Source organism: Acinonyx jubatus, chromosome D1, assembly GCF_027475565.1.
Source record: "Acinonyx jubatus isolate Ajub_Pintada_27869175 chromosome D1, VMU_Ajub_asm_v1.0, whole genome shotgun sequence".
Taxonomy (NCBI): Eukaryota; Metazoa; Chordata; class Mammalia; order Carnivora; family Felidae; genus Acinonyx; species Acinonyx jubatus.
Window position 1 is genome coordinate 5,997,457 of NC_069390.1, and position 19,345 is coordinate 6,016,801.

The 19,345-nt window shown below is 57.7% G+C and overlaps 2 protein-coding genes across 2 annotated transcripts; one reads left to right on the forward strand and one right to left on the reverse strand.

Annotated features, from left to right (window-relative positions):
• The first annotated feature begins 203 nt into the window (after positions 1 to 203).
• CTSF (cathepsin F) lies at positions 204 to 5,282 on the forward strand. The gene is made up of 14 exons (XM_027045076.2): positions 204 to 532; positions 749 to 847; positions 1,142 to 1,226; positions 1,319 to 1,380; positions 1,507 to 1,582; positions 2,182 to 2,295; positions 2,424 to 2,569; positions 2,658 to 2,754; positions 2,834 to 2,914; positions 3,703 to 3,822; positions 3,902 to 3,966; positions 4,077 to 4,167; positions 4,573 to 4,631; positions 4,714 to 5,282. Exons 1-14 carry the CDS (start codon positions 323 to 325, stop codon positions 4,786 to 4,788), a joined length of 1,380 nt encoding a protein of 459 aa, XP_026900877.1. The 5' UTR covers positions 204 to 322; the 3' UTR covers positions 4,789 to 5,282.
• A 135-nt stretch (positions 5,283 to 5,417) lies between these two features.
• Positions 5,418 to 18,649, reverse strand: ACTN3 (actinin alpha 3). Its single transcript, XM_015067966.3, has 21 exons — positions 18,463 to 18,649; positions 14,700 to 14,814; positions 14,405 to 14,524; positions 14,003 to 14,089; positions 13,833 to 13,920; positions 13,297 to 13,375; positions 13,132 to 13,213; positions 12,275 to 12,360; positions 11,900 to 11,992; positions 11,217 to 11,447; positions 10,945 to 11,092; positions 9,631 to 9,781; positions 8,915 to 9,023; positions 8,679 to 8,819; positions 8,233 to 8,415; positions 7,654 to 7,788; positions 7,386 to 7,565; positions 6,814 to 6,960; positions 6,656 to 6,721; positions 5,795 to 5,953; positions 5,418 to 5,711 (listed from the first exon to the last, which is right to left on the reverse strand). Exons 1-21 carry the CDS (start codon positions 18,607 to 18,609, stop codon positions 5,553 to 5,555), a joined length of 2,706 nt encoding a protein of 901 aa, XP_014923452.1. The 5' UTR covers positions 18,610 to 18,649; the 3' UTR covers positions 5,418 to 5,552.
• Positions 18,650 to 19,345: the final 696 nt, after the last annotated feature.

The window sequence follows — 19,345 nt, forward strand, 5'->3', positions numbered from 1 at the left end:
CGTACAGAACTGCTGCCAGGCCGCGTTGTACCCCCTCCTCCCGCCCCCCACCCTACGTCTCCCCTCCCCCTCCCCATCTCCTCCCCGTTCCCTTTCCCCTCCCCGCTGTGGCTCCAATCCGCCTTGCGGCCAGCGCGCCCCACGTGCCTCACGTAAATAACCGAGTGCGCAGGCGCCCGGGACCCGCGGCCGTTGGCCGGCTCCCCGCCGCCCCGGGATCAGGGGGAGGGACGCCGGACCCTCTGGCCGCGGGCCGCTCCGCCCCGTCGGTTGGTCCCGGTCTGTCCGTCGGTGCGCCCGGGCCTCCGGCTTCGCCCTCGCCATGGCGCCCTGGCTGCTGCTGCTGTCGCTGCTGGGGTTGCTCCCCGGCGCCTCTCCCGCCCCGCCCCACCGAGCAGCCGACGCTCGGGCCCGGGAGGCGGCGTACCCGGAGCTACTGGGGCCCGCCCGCTTCGCCCTGGAGATGTACAACCGTGGCCGGGCTGCCGGGACGCGGGCGGCGCTGGGGGCCGTGCGCGGTCGCGTCCGCCGGGTGAGGACGCGCCGGGGGCGGGGCCTCCCCAGTGCGGGTGCGCGGGGCCCCGGTCAGTGGGTTGGCAACTTTAGTCTGGACCAGGGGTGTGGGCGCTGGACGCCCGAGAGACGAACCTCTGGTAATCGGGGAAAGGGAAGGGGGTACGGCGGGGTCGTGGGAAGGACGGGCTGAGGAGGGAATGGATGTGCCTACTTCACCCGCCCCTCCATCCAGGCGGGCGAGGGGTCCCTGTACTCCCTGAAGGCGACCCTGGAGGAGCCTCCCTGCAACGACCCCACGGTGTGCCAGCTCCCGGCGTCCAAGAAAACCCTGGTGAGTGACGGGGCTCCTGTAATTCCCCGCCCCCACAGTGCGTCTGGGTCAAGTCAAGGGGAAGGGATGAGAGGCACCAACTATCCAGCGTTGAGTCACTTCACAGGCCCTGAGGGCTAGAGACTGAAATGCTCTAAAAGGGGGTGGTGGTGACAGGGTGCTGGGTGTGCCTCACTCTACACTGTGGGGGTGGTTGCCTTGGAGGCGGTCTTCACCTGAGGACCTTCCAGCTGCATCTTGCCAAGGCCTTGTTCCCATACCAGCCCCCAGACTCGCTTCCTCCTCTCCCTCCAGCTCTGCAGCTTTGAAGTCCTGGATGAGCTGGGAAAACACATGCTGCTGAGGCGGGACTGTGGCCAAGTGGATACCAAGGTTACAGGTGCTGGGATAGCCCAAGGATACTGGCATAGGTCAGATAAGACTTCACTCAGGGTTCAGCCTTGATTTCTCCTCTGTTCCAACCCCATTCAGATGACAGAAATGAGACTTTAAGTTCAGTCCTTCCACTGTTGAACAAGGACCCCCTACCCCAGGTGAGGAACCGATTTCCATGTAGGAAGTTGGCTGCTGCTTTATTTACCCCCCCTTTCCCTCACCCTGGCCTGGGCTCCCTGGTCAACTGAGAAGGACTCCTTGTGAAGACCCCTGTGCCTTTCCAGGATTTTTCTGTGAAGATGGCTTCAGTCTTCAAGGAGTTTGTTACCACCTATAATCGGACATATGGGACACAGGAAGGTGAGGACCCAGCCTTGGCTGTACCTGTCCCAATCAGATCAGGACATTCCCCTCCCCCCACTTGGTATCTTGGTGTTGGGAAGGGGAAGGACACAAGAGGCAGTGCCTCCTTTCAGAGACCCCTAAGTCCCCAAGTTCTTGCCCACCCTTCCAGGACTGGACAGCTACCTCAGGTACCTGGTCCCTTCTCCCATCTAATTTTCCTGGTCAGAAAGCATGGGCCTTTATCATTCTGGATAGAGTGGAATGGGGCAAAGACCAGATTTTCTCTGCTGGTGCCCCCGCTTCCCTGGCATGGTAGCTGTTCCCCATGACCTCCTATCTAAGGATGCCCTTAGGAGACCATTTTGGTTCTGCCTTCACTCCTAAGATGCCACCCGCGTTGCCCCCAAAGTTGATCACACCTCCTGCTCATCGCTTGTGGGTCTGTGCCTCCCCTCACCTCCAGCCCTCCCCAGGGTCTGTCCTTAAAAAGAGCTTCAGGCGTGATCCTGAGCCCACCTCCTCCCAAGGGCGACAAGTGCCAGTTAGTCCTAGTGCCCTCCTTTTATGATCTGCCTGGGGTCTGAGACTTTCCTCTCCTGCTCCTTGGTTCTCAGAAGCCCAGTGGCGCATGTCTGTCTTTTCCAACAACATGGTCCGAGCGCAGAAGATCCAGGCACTGGACCGTGGCACAGCTCAGTATGGGATCACCAAGTTCAGTGACCTTACAGGTAGAAGTGGTGGCCAGAGCTCTCGTGGAGCCTGAAAGAGTCAGGGCCTACTCCCACAGCCCCGGATCAGGGCTGCCTAATACTTTTCCCCGCCATCCCCACCATCCCCTGCCCACCTTTGCCCACAGAGGAGGAGTTCCGCACCATCTATCTGAATCCTCTCCTAAAAGAGAACCACAACAAGATGATGCATCTAGCCAAATCCGTTGGTGACCATGCCCCACCTGAGTGGGACTGGAGGACCAAGGGGGCTGTCACCAACGTCAAGAATCAGGTTGGACCCCTAAGAAGCAATGGTGGGACACGAAGGCTGCCTTGGGGTTAGGAAGGGACGCAGCCCTGACTTTGTCCGTATCTTGCAGGGCATGTGTGGCTCCTGCTGGGCCTTCTCAGTCACCGGCAATGTGGAGGGCCAGTGGTTCCTAAAACAGGGGGACCTGCTCTCCCTCTCTGAGCAGGGTGAGCATCCCACTCTACATTCCTGTCCCCAGCCCAGCCCCTCCAGAGGGCTCCTCAGGACCAGCCTTCTGTCTCCTAGAGCTCTTGGACTGTGACAAGGTGGACAAGGCCTGCCTGGGCGGCTTGCCCTCCAACGCCTACTTGGCCATAAAGAATCTGGGTATGCATTCATGGGATCAGGATGGGCAGTGGGAGCCACTTTTCCCTCCAAAAGAAGTCACTTTGTGAGGGGGAGATATATGAGCATGGAAGTCATGTGAACTGGGTTCAGGTCTTAATGCTGGCCCTTAACAAAGACCTTGAGCAAGTCAGCTCTTTGAGAGCCTCGGTTGCCTCATCTGTGAAATGGGGATGATCTTGTTCACTTCATAGGATTGCCTTGAGTATCAAGTGAGGAAATATACATAAAGTTTCTGGTGCATAGCAGGGGTTCTTGGTGTTTTTGCTGCTTGGAGGTCTGTATTTCCGTAATACCACTAAACCAAGTAGCACACACCTCACTCTTTAGAAGAGGTATTAAACTGGCAATTCAGTTCGGGGGTGGGCTGCAGTGGCACGAGGATGAGGGGCTGAGGGACTGAGGTGGCTGTACAGAGACTGGGGACCTGGCAGGTGTCTGGACCAAATTGGGAACAGACTGTCTGAGCAGGACAAGCAAGCCATGGTGAAGAGTCCCAGGAATGCCAGGATGAATAAAGATCAGAAGTTGGGAATTGAGTTCCATCTTAGCCACATTTCTCGCTGGTTACTCCCCCATCCTGCTTAGTCTCTGTTTTGTCATCTCTAGAGAGAGGCTGTTGTTCAGAGGGCATGGCCTTGGTCTGGGATGGACGAGGACCTTGAGACCTCACATATAAGGGGCTAATTATAGCTCCTGGCCAGAAGACAAGTGTATGGTAAACGGGGGTCCACCTTTTCTCTCCCCTCCCCACCCCCACCATTCCCTAGGAGGGCTGGAGACAGAGGATGACTACAGCTACAGTGGCCACTTGCAGACCTGCAGTTTCTCTGCAAAGAAGGCCAAGGTCTACATCAACGACTCAGTAGAGCTGAGCCAGAATGAGCAGAGTGAGTAAGGGACAGGGTAGGGACAGGCCAGGTGGGGCTGGGGCCTGTGTGTCCCTGATGCTGTCCCTCCCCGTCTCAGAGCTGGCGGCCTGGCTGGCCAAGAAGGGCCCCATCTCCGTTGCCATCAATGCCTTTGGCATGCAGGTAAGGTCCCTGTCTCTTGCCTGTCTCTTGCTGACTCCTTTCCCACTTCTCCTTGGAGTTGGCTCCCTACTCCTTATTCTCACCTACCCCCCCCCCCCCCCCCGCCCCAGTTCTACCGCCGCGGGATCTCCCACCCACTGCGGCCCCTCTGCAGCCCCTGGCTCATCGACCATGCAGTGCTGCTCGTGGGCTACGGCAACCGTGAGTTCCACTGACACCCTCTCTGCCCATCCGCCCCAGCTACAAGCAGAGATTGGACCACAGCAGCTCAGGGCCTTTGGAGGGGGAAATTGAGGAAATGCCTAGGAACCCTGTCCTACTCTTGCTTTGGGCCACGGGCCAGGCAGGAGCCCTCCGTCCCTTCTGTGGATGGCAAAGCTGAGGTAGTGGAAGGTTGAACTGAACGGTTACAGATGAATAATCTGCCAGAGGAAGACGGCCGGGTGCCCTCCCCAAACCCCTGAGCCGTACCAGGAGGGTGGCAGGTGTGGGCCTGTCTTGTTTTCTGCTCTTTTCCTACTGTCTGTCACAGTAGGCTACAGCAGATACTGGGAGAGGGCCAAGTGCTGGGGGCCCTGACTCCTTGCCCTCTGCCCTGCTCCTCAGGCTCTGGCATCCCCTTCTGGGCCATCAAGAACAGTTGGGGCACTGACTGGGGTGAGGAGGTGAGTCTTGTCCCCTTGGCCGTGGCTCTCCAGCTCCCATCCTGCCCTAATGCCCTTACCAGCTCCCCTGCCTCTCTGCCAGGGTTACTACTACTTGTATCGTGGGTCTGGGGCCTGTGGCGTGAACGCCATGGCCAGCTCGGCCGTGGTGAACTGAGGAGCGTCGGCACAGGACCTGGTGCTGACCAGAGCAGCCCCTTCCTCAGCCTGACCTGCGTGTCCAGGCCCCTCCCCAGGAGGCACAGCTGGCTGAGTGACGGCCACCGGGTTACCTCAGGGTGAGAAGGCACTGGCCTAGGGCAAAACCCCTATCCCTCCCACTCCACCCCACTCCTACCCTGAAGTTCCCCAGCTGCACCTTTGTAGACTTGTGGTAGCTAGGAGGCTCTTGAGCTGAAGGATGATGCCGCCGCAGTTGATGCTGGGGCAAGAACCTTGGGCTTGGATAAGGAACAGGTGGGAAGAAAATATTCTGGTCTTAAACCCAGCTCTGTCTTCAGCTGGCTCTGGCTTCCTCTCCTGGCTTTCCTCTGTCTGATGCTATAAATTTTCTGGTTCCCCTGGATTTAGGGACAGTGTTTCCTTCCACATCTAGAGAAACTATTGTAACTACCTTTTTCTAACAGCAATAAAGAGGTGTCCTAGGCCCCAGTGTGGTGTGATTGTTTAGTACCTTTGGGCAAAGAGGGATGGTAGGGATCCCTGGAGGGTTAAGGTTGGGCAGCTGATCCTGCTCAGGAGCATGAGGGCCCAATGTCTGCTTCAGGAACCAAAAGGAGATGGAGAGAGGCTCACGGATGGCTCTTTATTCAGAAATACGTGGCTGGCCGTTCTCTGAGGCCTTTGCTCCAAGAGATGGATGGAATCAGCCAGAGGGAGTCTCCTCTCTCTGACTCATGTAGAGAACTTTAGGGATTGAGGTCAGAGGTCACTCTCCCCATAGAGGGCACTGGAGAAGGCCACATAGTCCAGAGCACCAGCTGGAGCCCCAGAGCCTTTGTAGGGTGCCATACGGCGGATGCAATACTCGGCCTGCTCAGCTGGGAGCTCCCGCCGCAGCTCCTCAGGGGTGATGTAGTTCTGGGGGAGAAAAGGTTATTGAGGACCCCCAGATCCTGTTCCTTGTCCCAGCCCGCCAGCCCTCTCCACCACCCAGGACTCACCTTATCTCCTGCCAGGATCTTGAAGGAGGCCACAACTTGCTCAGCTGTGTCGGTCTCGGCTGTCTCTCGTGTCATGAAGTCAATGAATGCCTGGAAGGTCACAACTCCGGCTGCGTTGGGGTCCACCATGGTCATAATGCGAGCAAACTCCACTTCTCCCTGCAGGGATAGAGGCCAGGCACCATGCGCATGGGTGCTGAAGCCAGAGGACTCCTGATGTCCCTTTCTGGGGACTGTCCAGCTTTGGCTTGATGACCCCAGTTACAAAGTGCTCTCTTCCCTCCATAGACAGTGCCGCAGCTTAGCTCTGGCTTTATGGGAAGTCCTTTCTACTAAGCTAAAAACTGCTTCCTGTTCCTGGCAATGTCCCCTATTGCCCTTTGGTCCTGATCTTTTTTTCTGGAGCTCTCTGTAGTGCTGTTTCTCGGGGGGGAAATGTTGCAAGCTAAGGCGCTTTTGTTTTTTTCTTTTAAAACTTATTTTTATTTTTGAGAGAGAATCTTAAGCAGGCTCCATGCTCAGCACAGAGCCCAACGCAGGGCTCAGTCCCAGGACCCTGGGATCGTGACAGCCAAAATCAAGAGTTAGACACTCAAACAACTGAGGCACCCAGGGGTACCACAAGCTCAGGCTTTTGAGTCACATAGAACCAGATCCAAATGCTAGCTGTGTCCTTGAGCAAGTTAATTCACCTCTCTGAGCCTTTGATGGCCCTGCGTGAAAGGAGGTAATTTTGCCCAGCCCCGGTGGGTGTGATGAGGAAATGAAGTGCACGAGGAGGGGGGAGGGGTGCAGTAGGTGATCGGTATGCAGGAGAGAGGCACTGATGGGGCTCCTGCGATGCGGTCTGGGGGCACTCACCAGGTCATAGCCCATGGAGATGAGGCAAGCTCGGAAGTCATCAGGCTCCATCATCCCATTCCGCTTCTGTAGCGCATGAGTGGATGTCAGACTTGGTCTGCCAACCCCCCGCCCTGGCCCCCAGGTCCACCACCCCACAGGGCTGGGCCCCTGCTGACCCGGTCAAAGTGGTTGAAGGACGCCCGGAACTCGTTGAGCTGCTCCTGGCTCAGGCCCTTGGCGTCTCGGGTCAGTACCTGGTTCTCCACCTCATTGATAGTGCGGGCGATGGAGGTGAGCAGCTGCTCCCAGCCTACGCGGATGTGCTGCAGGGTCGGTGGTGGGCCAAGTCAGTGGGCGGCCAGTGCCTGGCCGCTGGTGCTAGCTTCACTTCCAATCTGCTGTGTGCCCCTGGGAGAGTCTTCCACCTTATTGGGGCTGTGTCCCTATCTGGAGGTTCCACTGAGTGGCCTCCAGCGGCCCTTCCTGCCTTGCAGTCTGGCGACTTGTTACGTATTAAGTGTTGATCAACTGGTCATGGCAAGACCTGGCCTGGCTTTAGACTCCTGTGTGACTCTGGACTGGTCACTTCCCCTCTCCAGATCTCAGTATCCCCATGGATACACTGGGGGACCTGGACAAGCTGAACTGGGGACCCTCCTGGGGCAGACGTGCTATGTCCGGCCACGGCTGCCCCCAGGCTTCCCTGGCCAGTGCCACCTCCCCTCTCTCCTCAGCAAGTGGATCCCACCTCCATGCTGTAGACGGTGTGCTTGTTGTCGAACACCAGGCTCTCCTGCAGAAGCTGGTGGTCGCCCTCCAGGCGGTCAATGTTGCTCTTGTAGTTGATGATGTTCTGCTCCTGTTGCCGCAGCCCGGCCATCTGTTCCTCCAGAGACCCGGCCATCCCTGCTGCTAGGCGCCCCACCTCCTGTAGGGGGACCCAGGCGGGATGTGAGCTCCCTGTGGCCTGGCCCTGGCCCCACTCCCCCAGCTCGACCGCACCATCCAAGCCTTACCTCCACTTTCGCCTGGATCCAGGGCCCAACAGCATTGGCTTGAGCTGCAAACTGTCTCCGGAGCCTCTCATTCACCTGCTGCCGGGCCAGCTCCTCCTGCAGCGTCTGGTCACGGCTGGGCACCAGCTTTCGGACCTAGGAAGGAGGGTGCTTGTGCATGGGTCAGCTCTGGGAGCGAGAATATGGCTTTGAGGGGAGGTGGGCTCCGACCCCTAAAACAGGCCCTGCAGCTCTGAGCCAAGATGTCTGGGCTATATGGACAAGCTCTTGGACAAGTCATTTGACCTCTTGTTTCCTCATCTGTGAAATGGTGCTGATGATATAACTGATAGCTAACCTAGGTTGTTTTATAAAGATGTCCACACCCAGGCTCAATACAGGAAAATGCTGCTGTTACAGCCATTTTACAGATGGGGCCATGACAGGAAGGGTGACTTATCCAGGGCTACATGAAGTCTGAGAGACCCCAGATCCCAAGGCGGACTTGGTTCTCCATATCTTGGGACATCTGAGGTTTCAGGGCAGTTAGAATGCACAGGAGTGGGTGGGAGGCAGGGAGAGGTCACAGGCAGTACTGACCATATCCCACTTAGCGTTGATGTCCTGCGGTGTGAGGTTGATGTAGGGGTTGGTGAGGCTGGGCCGCAGCCCGTACGTTTGGCAGATCTTCTGGATCTCACCCTGGATACCCAGGATGGCCCCTCTTTCTCGGTCAGCCTCGGGCAACGTAGCCTTGAATTGGTCGTGTGCAGTCAGCAGGCTCTGGGAACGACAGGAAGGAAGCATCAGCCAGCACCCTTCACTTCCCACAGGCAACAGGGCAGCAGCGTGCTCCAGGCCACCCAGCAGGTCCCTGGCAGGGCTGGCTCAACCCAGGCCTCTAGTCTCCCAGCCTAACACTTGGGAACTGGGGTTTTTCTCCCACCCCCATTCCCCAGGAACCCAAAAGAATGGCTGACCGTATTCTAGGCCAGCTTCCCCATCATCCCATCCAGCACCCCCGCACCCAGAACCCCCGCGTCCACCTGGGTCTCCTCCACTGAGTGCACCAGCCACACATCCTGCAGGTCCTCCACGGCACCATCCAGCCAGTTGTTGAAGGGTGCCGCTCGCCGGGCAAACTCCAGCTGCAGCTGGTCAATGGTCTCCAGGAGCTTCTCCATCCGCTAGGAGCCATGGGGATGGAGAGTCAGCAGCCTGCCCACAGGCCCCTCACCAGCCTCCGGTCTCCAGCCCCCAGTTCTCTGGCCCCCAAGCCCACCTCCAGCGCGTCCCTCCTCTTCTGGGTCAGTGTGCCCAGGTTGTCCCACTGGTCACAGATGGCCTGGCAACGGCTGTTCACCGAGGCCGCATCATGGTAGTCCAGCTCACTGGGGGCGAGAAAAGGGATGATTGTGGGGTCAGACCACAGCCCAGATTTCCACCTGACTGTCTTCCTGGGACTGGAACCTGTGCCCCCAGATGAAGGCGGGGGTGTCAGGGGAGGTGTGGGGGAAGCAGGGCAGTCCTGGGGGTGGAGATGGGGGTTCCAGTGTGATCTCTGGGTAGGGGCTGCCGGCAGATCCTCAGCTCCAGTCCCTCGGGGAGCTCGGAGCTGGGATGTGGGAGGTGGGTCGTGTTTCAAGGGTGGGATTGCTCGAGAAGGGGCGGGTGTACAGGAGGTGGGGGGCGTGGTCAAGGCTGATGGGGAGGTTTTGGGAGAACCGGCCACGGAGCTGAAGGGGGCTGAAGGGGGCGGCCAGGTTAGGGGTGGCCCAGGAGGGTGAGGCAGGCCAAGCACGGGTAGGAAGTGCGGGTCCCAGGTGGGGACAGGACAGGATTACGGGAGGAGGGGAGGAGCAAGTGGTGACGGGGAGAGACGTGAGCACCAAGGCAGGGCTGCTGACTTGAGGGCAGCGGGGAGCCCGGGTGGGCGGAGGGACGAAGCCAGGTAGGGGCGTTGTCACCGGGGCGAGCCGGGAGGCGGGCCACGCCTACTTGAGCTCCTGGGCCAGAGCGGCGATGTGCTCCACGCGGTCCTGGTGCGCCGCCAGGTCGCTCTCAAAGGCCTCGTGGCGCCGCAGCAACGCCCGCACCTCCTGCAGCGAGGCCGTCTCGTAGTCGCGCTGGCTCAGCATGTCCTCCTTCCCTACTCAGAGAAAGGACCGGCTCGGGTCACCCAGCGGTGGCCACGGCGGGAGAGGGGGTTCGAGCGAGGCTGCGTGACCTTGGAGATTCCTCATCTGTGAAATGCAGGTGATCACACCTGCCCGGCCTATCGGCCTATCGTAGGGGTTTGTTCTGCGGCGCTAGGGTGATAAAGTGAAGTGAAGCTCCTGTTCCAGGGCATGACCTGTAAATCACGTCAGTGTCCCCGGATCCTGCACGTTTCAGGGTGGCCCTTGGTACAGTTCGGGTATTATTGCATATCGAACTACCTCCCAACGACTAATGAGCCCCTGACCTTTGCTCACCAGTTTCCCCAGTGCCTGCCACAGTGCCTGACCCTTGGTAGACCTTCTAGGAATATTTGTTGGATGAATGAATGATGAATATAAAAGTGCTTTCAGAGTGAATTACCATAATTACACAGATAAAACTACAATAATAATAATTGCAGCAGCGACAATTTATTGAGTACCTTCGCATCTTGCAGAGCTGGTAACAGGCTTAAAGATTCAGAAACCCCTTAAGAGTCACAAAATGGCTGTATATTTAGGGAGTTTTTATATCAAAGCATTGTTATTCTTTGTGCCCATAATCCATTATCAGATGTTTGTTCGTTATTTTATTTATTTATTTATTTATTTATTTGTTTGTTTGTTTATGTATTTATTTATTTACTTATTTTGTTCATTATTTTTGACAGAATTCATTTATTTGTAGGATTAAAATCCCTGGTAGAGTACGGAATGAATGTTTTCGTACAGAGTGTTATATTTGACTCATGCGGTATTTTGCCACCAATATGCTTTGAGTATAACGTAATTGCTGTTAGCATTGAGGACTCACCTGCTACATGTACAAATAAAATGCTAAATGACAGATTAATCAGAGCAGACCTACAGAAGGCCAGAGCTGGGAGACAGGGGTTGAAGTTCACAGATGAAGAAACCGTGGCACAAAGAGGAGAAGTCACTTGGTCGCACAGCAAGTCAGGGTAGGACTAGAAAACAGGTCCCCACCCCCACCCCACCTCCCTAGTTCCTGGCAGAACAAGTGCTCCTGACCTGTGCATTTTGCCAGGACCCCCCTCCCCCACATACCAGTTTTCACCCCAGGACAGACCCAAGCCCCATGAGGTGTACCTACCCCGGGTCCAGGTTTCGTGCAAGGAGGCCTTCTGCTGGAATTTCTCAGCCAGGTGCTGGAGCCGCTGCAGGCGACGGATCTCCGAGAGCAGCCAGTCCTCGTAGCCTTTCTCCACCTGCTCCAGCCCACGCCATGCGTTGGCGATGTCCTGTGGGACAGGCAGAGGTGTCTTCCGTCACGGTATGCCCATTGTACAGATGGGGACACAGAGCCCAATGTCGCCCAGAGGATGTGGGCAGAACGGGGGTCACCCCATCCCCGGCCTGGCTCACCGAGACGAGCTTGCCCTCCGAGGGCATGAAGGCGGGCCGGTGGCTCAGCCGCAGCTTGGTCTGCAGCGTATTGAAGTTGATTTCCAGCTGGCACTTCTCCTGCACTCGGGGCGGCTTGTGCAGGCGCCGGTAGTCCCGGAAGTCCTCCAGCTTGCGCTGCATGGCACTCATGCTGGGCTCGCCCACACGGTTCTCCAGCCACGGTATGGTGCGGCGGATCCATTCCAGCAGCTGCCAGGGCCAGGCAGGTGCAGCACAGAGCGCTCTGAGCCAGTCTGCTCACCCCTTCCACCCCTGTCCACCCACACCCCGGGCTGTGGCCGGAAGGAGGGGCCTCCAGCAGAATGGGGGTCCCTGCTAATCAGGGAAGGAGTGGGATGGTAAATGTCTGAGTCCAGGGACCAGCATAGGCTAGCACAGAGCGAAGGGTCATGAGACTGCCTACATATGAGTGAACAGATAAATGAATGAGTAAAGCAATGAATGATGAGGGAATCAGTGAATGACCAGGAGCTTGGACAGGCAGCAGAGGGCAGGAGATGAGTGAAGATGGCAGGAAGAGGCTGGAGGAGGCCAAGGCCAAGGCCCTGGGGTGAGGGAGGCTCTGTGGGCCCGGGCTTGGGCCAGGGTTGGCGGAGCACAGGTAGGGGAAGGGGAAGGGCCCTCTCTGGCCTCAGTCTCACCTCACTGGCAAGCTTCTCGTACTCCTCCATCAGCTTCTCGTTCTCCTGGTTCACAGCCAGCACCTTACAGATCCTGTTGGCAGCCGTCTCTGCCTGTCGCGGGAGGCCGAAAAGGTGGGCACTAGAATGAGCTACTGCTTTCCCTGACACAGCTTTCCTCCATAAAGCCCTTACAATTTGGATCCATGCAGATAGGGGAGCACATCTTTTAGGATGAGGAGGGAGCTCCCAGACCAGATGCCTCTGCTTCTGAGTTCCCCAGAGACTGAGTATATGTGGCTGGGACAGTGGCACTCCCACCCACATGGGGCCCAGCACCTCCAAATGTCGGACCACAAGCCCAGCCCAGGCAGCAGTAGCAGGGGGCCCCCTTACCTGCTCAGCCCCGGCGAAGGCGTGGTAGAAGCAGGAAACATAGGTCATGATGGCCTTCTCATCAGGCTTTGGGGTGTTCACGATGTCTAGGGGACAGCAGTGAGATACAGGTATTTATTGCCCAAAGCCAGGCTTGAGGAATGGGCTCACGCCCCTAACAAGGCAGAGAGCTCCCTCAAGACGGTAAGGGTGGAGACATCTAGTCACAGTTACCAACCGCCAGCTACCCCAAACCTAACGTCTGCCTCTTCCCTGGAGCCCTCCCCAATCACCCCAGTGTCCAGCAACCTGTCCCTCTGTGGGGTGAGAAAAGCGTAAGGGAGCAGGTGAGTGAGCAGACATGCAGCCCTCAAGAAGCACCAGCCCACACTGCCCGGTGTCTCTAACCATCCCATCCCTCTGTGGGTCCACCTGTCTTCTGTCTTTTCCCCAAGTCCTCATCCATTGGTGCCCACAGACCCAGGGCACCAGGCACAGTAGGTGCTCAGAAAATGTTTGCTGCTTCAATTGACTGAAGACTTGACTGGGCACAGGGACAAGAGGCAGGGCTTGCCCTTAAGGAGCTCCATGCTCCCAGGTACCCAGGTAACAGATCTGAGACAGAAGGTGGCACCATGAGGGAAGAAGAGGAGAGGCTGCTTCCACTGGCTGGTGAGGGGTAGGCAGGCATGATAGAGGGCTCCTGGAGAAGGGGGCCTTGGGCAGGAAGGATTCTGATGGAGGCGGGGGGGGGGGGGGAGAGGAGGGGGAGGGGAGAGAATTCCAGGAGGAGGGAAGAGCAGGGGCAAAGGTGAGAGGGTGGGACCACGCCATTGGTCAGTAAGTGGAGTCCTCGCCCAGGCTAGACTTCCTCTCACCTTCGGCATCCAACATCCTGGGGATGTCCAAGTATTTCTCCGCCACCTCAAAGGCAGTGTTTAGGTTGCCAATGGGGTCATCCTAGATGGGCAGGAGCAGAGACAGGTGAAATGGCAGCTGAGGGCAGAGGTGGGGAGTCGGGGCTGGGAGTGACAGAGGCCTACCTTGCGCAGCTTGGCATAGTCGATGAGGTCAGGGCGGTGTCGGTGGATGAGAGCACAGAGAGCCAGGCCATCCTTCCAGCTGGACAGACAGAAGTGGGGGTCAGTCCCGGATTCGAGCCGAGGCTCTGTGCTTCCCTCACTCCAGGAGCATCCCCATCAGGACAGCCTCATCAGTAAAATGGAGTTGTCTAAACTCCTTGGCTTGGCATTTGAAGCCTTTCATTACCAGAGTTGGACCATCTCCTCCAAGCTTATCATGATTCCTTCACATACCCTGTCCTTGGGCCACACCAATATCTAGATGTTTTTGCTTACAAGGTCCCCTCTGGCTGGAATGCGGTTCCAGGGATGCCTCCAATGCACCCTCCCTCACCCTCCTGGATTCCATCGCAACATCGACTGAGTCCTCCTATTTTCAGACACTGTGCCAGGAACTTGGCTGTGACCTCTCCTCTCCTGGGGCTTGTGATAGGGGCCAGCTCTGTGCCCCAGAGCCCAGCAGAGGTCCGTGTGCATGTGCTGATCGGCTGACAGACCTGGTGTGGAAGTTCTGCACGTTGACGTTGCGGTACGGCGCTGTCTTCCGCTGGCACCACAGGAGCAAGCCTTCCTTGGCCGAGGTTTCTGGGTGGGGGTGGGGAGAGCTATTAGCTGGGGAGAGGGGTCTGGGCCAGCCCTCCCACTGTATCGCTTCCCCACCACTCACCCTCCACAGAGATGTCCTGGATGGCGAAGCGAAGGATGATGGTCCAGATCATGCCCAGGGTCATCTTCAGGTTCCCGTCAACAATCTCTGCAGGGTGGGGAGTGGGGACGGATTCCAGCCGACATTCAAGGCCTGTACCACCTCAGCTGCCTTCCCTCCTGCTCCGCTCTCCAGCCCTTGTCCCCCATCCCAGAGCCGGTACCTAGTAAGTGTTCAATCCCGGAACACCTACCAGCGCCAGGTCCTGTGCCAGCACTTTGGGCACGTTTGCCCCTTAACAGCCCCTCCCAAGAGGCCTGGATGGTCGACTCCGTGGGTGAAGAGACTGAGGCTCACAGAAGCGACTTGACGCGGGGACCGCCCTCCAACCCCCTCCCAGGTCTTCTCCTGCCGCCTCCCTACCTTCGGCACCAATGGACACCAGCTTAACCCCCTTGCTGGCAATGAAGTCCAGGGCCTTGTTGACGTTGGCGATCTTGTGGAAGCGCATCTTGCCTTTGTCTGGCCTGGGTAGCCTCTCTCCTGGGTGTAAGAGGAGAGGTCAAGGGTCAGAGGTCACAAGAAAAAGCTGAAGACCCTGTCCTCAAACTTCCCCCTCCCCCACTTCATCCCCTCCAGCACTCTGCTGCCGCGTTCCCCCAGCTCTCCGGATTCTCCTAGGTCCCAGGGTCCCGGTGCATTGATTCGTGCCCCTCACCTGAAATGACCTCCAAGAGTAACATGAGTTTGAGGCCATTGCGGAAATCCTCCTCGATGTTTTCAATCTGGGTGCCGGCCTTGCGCAGGTGTGAGTTGCACCAGGCAGTGAAGGTCTGGGGGGCAGAGGACAGCACTTAGACCCTAGCGCCGGCTCTGGGGGACATCAGGGTAGATCTGAGAGCCCGGGCCCCCGATTCAAGTCCTGGCCCAGCCACTGACTTGCCATGCAAGTCCTTTTCTCTCTCTGAGCTTTAATTCTCCTGGGAAAGGAAAAGTGGGCGCTGGGGCCCACACAGGTCCCAGTTTGGACCTGGGACACACCAGTTCCGGTCAGTCTCAAGCACCTGAGGGCGATTGAGAAAAATTGTAAAGCATACACTCCGAAGTGTGGGGCCCTCCCACACACAAGGGCCAATGCAGGGTGATACCGCCCTTCAAAGGCCTGAAAAATTCTGGACTGAAGCATGTCCGGCTCTGAGGGTTGTGCCTGAGGAACTGTGCACCCGTGTTACTATTATCTCAGCCCCACTGCCCTCCCGGGGCTGTTGTGAATGGGCCTCCAAGTAGAACGTGAGGGTGCGAGAGCTTTGCAGGTCGCAGAGGATCATCTGGGCACAAGCGCAGCCTAACACGGCTCCTGGAGGTGACTGCCCTTCCCCTCTCCCTAGAGTCATCCTCAGCCTCAGCCTCTGTCTGGGATGGGAGGGGGGGGGCTGCTGTGCAGTTGGGTGTATATTGGGGATGGGCGTGACCTGGTGCAGCCTGGTGCACAAGTTTCCACCAACCTATCAAGCCTTCAAGCCCTGGATTCTGCCATTAGCCACAGAGTCCTTGGTAGAATCTATCCTTGGGCTCCAACTCACTCACTGTGGCCCAGGGTGCACCCCTTGCCCTTTCTTGGGCTCAGTCTCCCCATTTGTACAATTAATCGCCCAGACTTCACGATGTCCCAGGTCTTTCTTCCTCCAATCTGGCAGGATTCTAGAATTCAGAGCATTCCCCCACCACAGAGCAATGAATTCTGGGAGGTGGCCCTGGAAGTCAATTGGAATTATTTCCCTCAGATAGCTTCCCTTCCCCAGACCAGCTTTTCAGCTGTCCTTAGCGCTGGACGTGAAAGATGATGCTTTAAATACTTGAAGGACTGTCGTTGCTAAGGAAAGAAAGTGAGCTTCCCGTTACTGGAGGTATACAAGGGAGTCTGAGCACTACTGGTTGGGGCCCCAAGCACAGGAGAAGGCAGTCGGATTCTCTGTAGTTCCCTCCAAACTCAGAGTCTGAGATGCTCTGGGTCTAGATAAGGCAGGGAGGAGAGGCAGGACTGGGTGGGGGTTCCATGGCAGGGGAAGGGGCATTCTTTCCTTTGACAAACATGACTCTTAATGAGATGTGGTCCCTGCCGTAAAGGAGCTCACGGTCAATTAAAGAGTCACGTTGGTCTGAGAAGTGCTGGGAGAGACTAGTGTCAGGGAGAGGAGGGAAAGAACTCTTCTAATCAGATGGGGGGCCTCCTGGAGGAGGCTACTATCTGATCTGAGCTGCAATGGAAGGGCAGGAATTATTCAGACAGAGAAGGGCAGGCAAGGGCACGCCAGGCAGGGCCAGCGCCACAGGCAAATGCTCAGCAGGGAGAAACAGCTGTGAGGTCTGTGGGGCTATAGCTATCTGGGTGCCGCTGGAATGAAGCTGGGGGTGTTGGGGTATAAGTGGTGAGAAGCAGGCCGGAGGGGCGGCAGGGGCCAGGTCATGCACGATCTTGGGTGCTAAGCCAGGGACTTTCAACTCAATCCTGAGGGCAACAGGGAAGAGAGGGAAGCTTTCAGGCAGAGGGAGGTGGGCAGAAAAGTGTCTTAGAAAGCTCTTCCTGGTTACAGAGTGGAGGCAAATGGCTTGGCAGAGCAGAAGGGAGAGGTGAGGAGGTGGTGCCCAGGACCAGGGTGAGAGAGGAAGGGTGTCAGTGAGGCGGCATAGGGCAGAATCAGACAGATGGGGTAGAAACTCTTTTCCTTGCTGAACTGTAAGCTCCCTGAGGCAGAGGCTTTGTTTTGTTTCCTGCTGAATTCCTGACACCTAAAACAGCACCTGGCCCAGAGTAGGATCTCCCTAAGAAATACTGAATGAATGTTTTTGAATGAGGTTGAACGAAGAGGACTCAGGCATCGAGTGCTCCAAGACCCAGAGGAAGTGCAGGGGTGGAGTGGGGCTGAGGATGAGCACAGAGATGCTCAAGTTGGAGGAGAAAGGAGGAATGGCCAACTCCCAGAGATGCTGATTAATTTCCGGAGCGTCTACGTTGTGCAGCTGTTGAATGAATGGATGAGGCGGGTGGCTCTAGGTTGAGTTAGAAGGATATCCCTGATATTTTGTTAAGTGATGAAGGCAAGTTACAGACTAGCACGTGTCTTATGAAGGGCGGGCGGACCCGGACCTGAGAGAAACATGGTGGGTGGGGTAGGGATAGGGGTTGTGGCGGAACAGATGGCAGCTGGAGCCAGGGGCAGGGATGACATCACTGGGAGATGGCCAGACCCAAGGACCGCAGCCTTGCTCGGAGACAGGTGCAGGAGGAGCTTGAGGGGAAACGTGTCACCGGGGGCACCCCAGCCTAGTCAGCTGAGCCTCCCAGACTCTGGGGTCATCTCCTGTCATCTAACCCAGCAGGAGTGCTCTGATTCTAAACCCTAGGATTCTCAGATCCTGCAAATTCCACTGAGCACTCCTGTTCCCTGCCCTTTCCTGGAGTCGCACACTGTTGGCAAATGCTGAGCGGGGTCCGATGACTTCATGGTGTCCTCCCTACCCCTGGCCTGCCACTCCCCAAAGTTTCCTCACTCCAGCCCGGATCATTTTCTCTTTTGGGAACCCAGGTGTTCTGCCCCCTCCACTTGGGAAAGTCTGGGAGTGAAAATAGATCAGGGAGGGGGCCCGAGTGCCCTACAAGGCTGGGCCTGGGCAGCAGCTGCCCGTGTGCCCACTCCAGCTCCCTCAAGGCGCTGCCTCAGCACAAAGTGTCCATCTGGCCGGAGCGTCAGGTTACTGTGTAAGGGGACCCAGGCTCCCCTCCTCCTTGACCCTGTGGCCTTTTCAGCGGACTTAGGGCCTCTGGGGTGGGAAGGGGTATCTTGAGAAGGAGTGGGGGTGGGGCAGACAAGGGGCAAGGACTCTCAGGTTGGGAGGGGGGTCCTGCTTTCTGACAGCATATGATTTGGGTTCTCTCTCTGCCCCTTTCGGGGCTTCAGGTTCCTCATTTGACAATTGGGATGGAGTCGAAATGAACCCCAGGGTGGAGAGAATAGAGAGAAGAGAGTGGGGAGGGGTCTGGGATGGTTCCCTCCTCCCGTACACTCCCAGGTCCACCAGTTGCCCAGCTGCAAGTCCTCTGGGTGGGATCTAGGATATTTAACTAGAGGGTTGGTGGTGTGGGGAGAAAGATTATTCTCCCCACGCTCCCCAAACTTGGATCTCCTGGGCTTCACCCAATCCCTTTTCGCCAACAGAAGTGGGGCAGTGGGCACTGGGTAATGAACCCTGAGGGGTGGGGACCCCAGAAACTCTACTGGTTATCCTAAACCCCTCATGAGCGTTCCCAGCCCTCTCTTCCAGACCTAGGGGACGGCAGAGGACTGATGGGCAGAGCCTGGGCTAGGGAGTGGCTCTCCGGGTTAAGACAGGCCCTGCCCCAGACCTGCTGAGATGCCAAGGACAAACCGCCCGTCTTCTCAGGCCTCAGTTTTGCCATGTGGAAATGGGTGAGCACTCACTTTCCGCTGCTGCTTCTCCCAGGCCGGGTCCAGCAGTAGGTCGCGGTCCCAGTCCTCCTCCTGTTCCATGTACTCGCCGCCCCCGCCGCCGCCCGCGAAGGGCCCCTCCCTGACCCCCAGACCCTCGGGCTGCATAACCATCATCATCTTGCTCGGGCTCCTGGCTCCGCTGCGCTCGGCGCTCTCCAGAACACCGGGGCCGCGTTAAGTAGCTCCCCGCCCAGCCCCGGATCGGATTCGCGCTAAATATGGGGGAGGAGGGAGGGGCCGGATGGGGGCGAGGGCGCTCGGGTCGGGACCTGGCGAGAGGTTGCCCTGGGGCCAGGGGACTGCAGGATTTGGGGGTACTGGGGGGATCCCATGGCGGAGATTCGGGGTTCCCGTCCCGGCTCCGCCTCTTGGGTGCTGTGTGGCCGTAGGAAAGCCACGGCCCTCTCTGTTTCCTCATGTGTACAGTGGAGATGACGATAATAACAGTGACTGTAGACCGCTCTAGAAGCTGCCCCTTAGGCCTCCTCCTGACCCTCTCCCTGCGCGGCGCTGGTGGGAAACATAGAGCCCTATCCCCATTTCACAGTCAGAAACAGCGAGGCGCTGAGCTGTTTGAATGTTTTCTGGGGTGATGGAGACACTCGGGCATGGGAAGGGGTTCCAGGCCAGCTGGATGAGCCGATGCAGGGCTATTAATATCGGGGCGGCTGGGGGTTGAGGGGGAATGAATGTGCTGAGCCGGGAAACCCCGATGCCACCGAGTCTGCAACTCAATCCTTCAAACCAGCCAGTGAGAGCAGAGGGCGTAGCTTCGCTGGAGGGGCGTGGCCTCCGCTGGCGGGCGGAGCTATAACGTGCTGTCCTTCCCTGCTCCAGCGCCAACGGGATTCCA

Bases quoted from the DNA above. Each gene is read 5' to 3' on its own strand.
- CTSF (XM_027045076.2), top strand. From the start codon at position 323: ATGGCGCCCTGGCTGCTGCTGCTGTCGCTGCTGGGGTTGCTCCCCGGC. The intron at 2,755-2,833 runs GTGAGCATCCCA...TCTGTCTCCTAG, and splicing joins GCTCTCCCTCTCTGAGCAGG to AGCTCTTGGACTGTGACAAG. The intron at 3,967-4,076 runs GTAAGGTCCCTG...CCCCCGCCCCAG, and splicing joins TCAATGCCTTTGGCATGCAG to TTCTACCGCCGCGGGATCTC.
- ACTN3 (XM_015067966.3), bottom strand. From the start codon at position 18,609: ATGATGATGGTTATGCAGCCCGAGGGTCTGGGGGTCAGGGAGGGGCCC. The intron at 6,722-6,813 runs GTCAGCAGGGGC...CATGCGCTACAG, and splicing joins CCTTCAACCACTTTGACCGG to AAGCGGAATGGGATGATGGA. The intron at 5,712-5,794 runs GTGAGTCCTGGG...TTTCTCCCCCAG, and splicing joins AGATCCTGGCAGGAGATAAG to AACTACATCACCCCTGAGGA.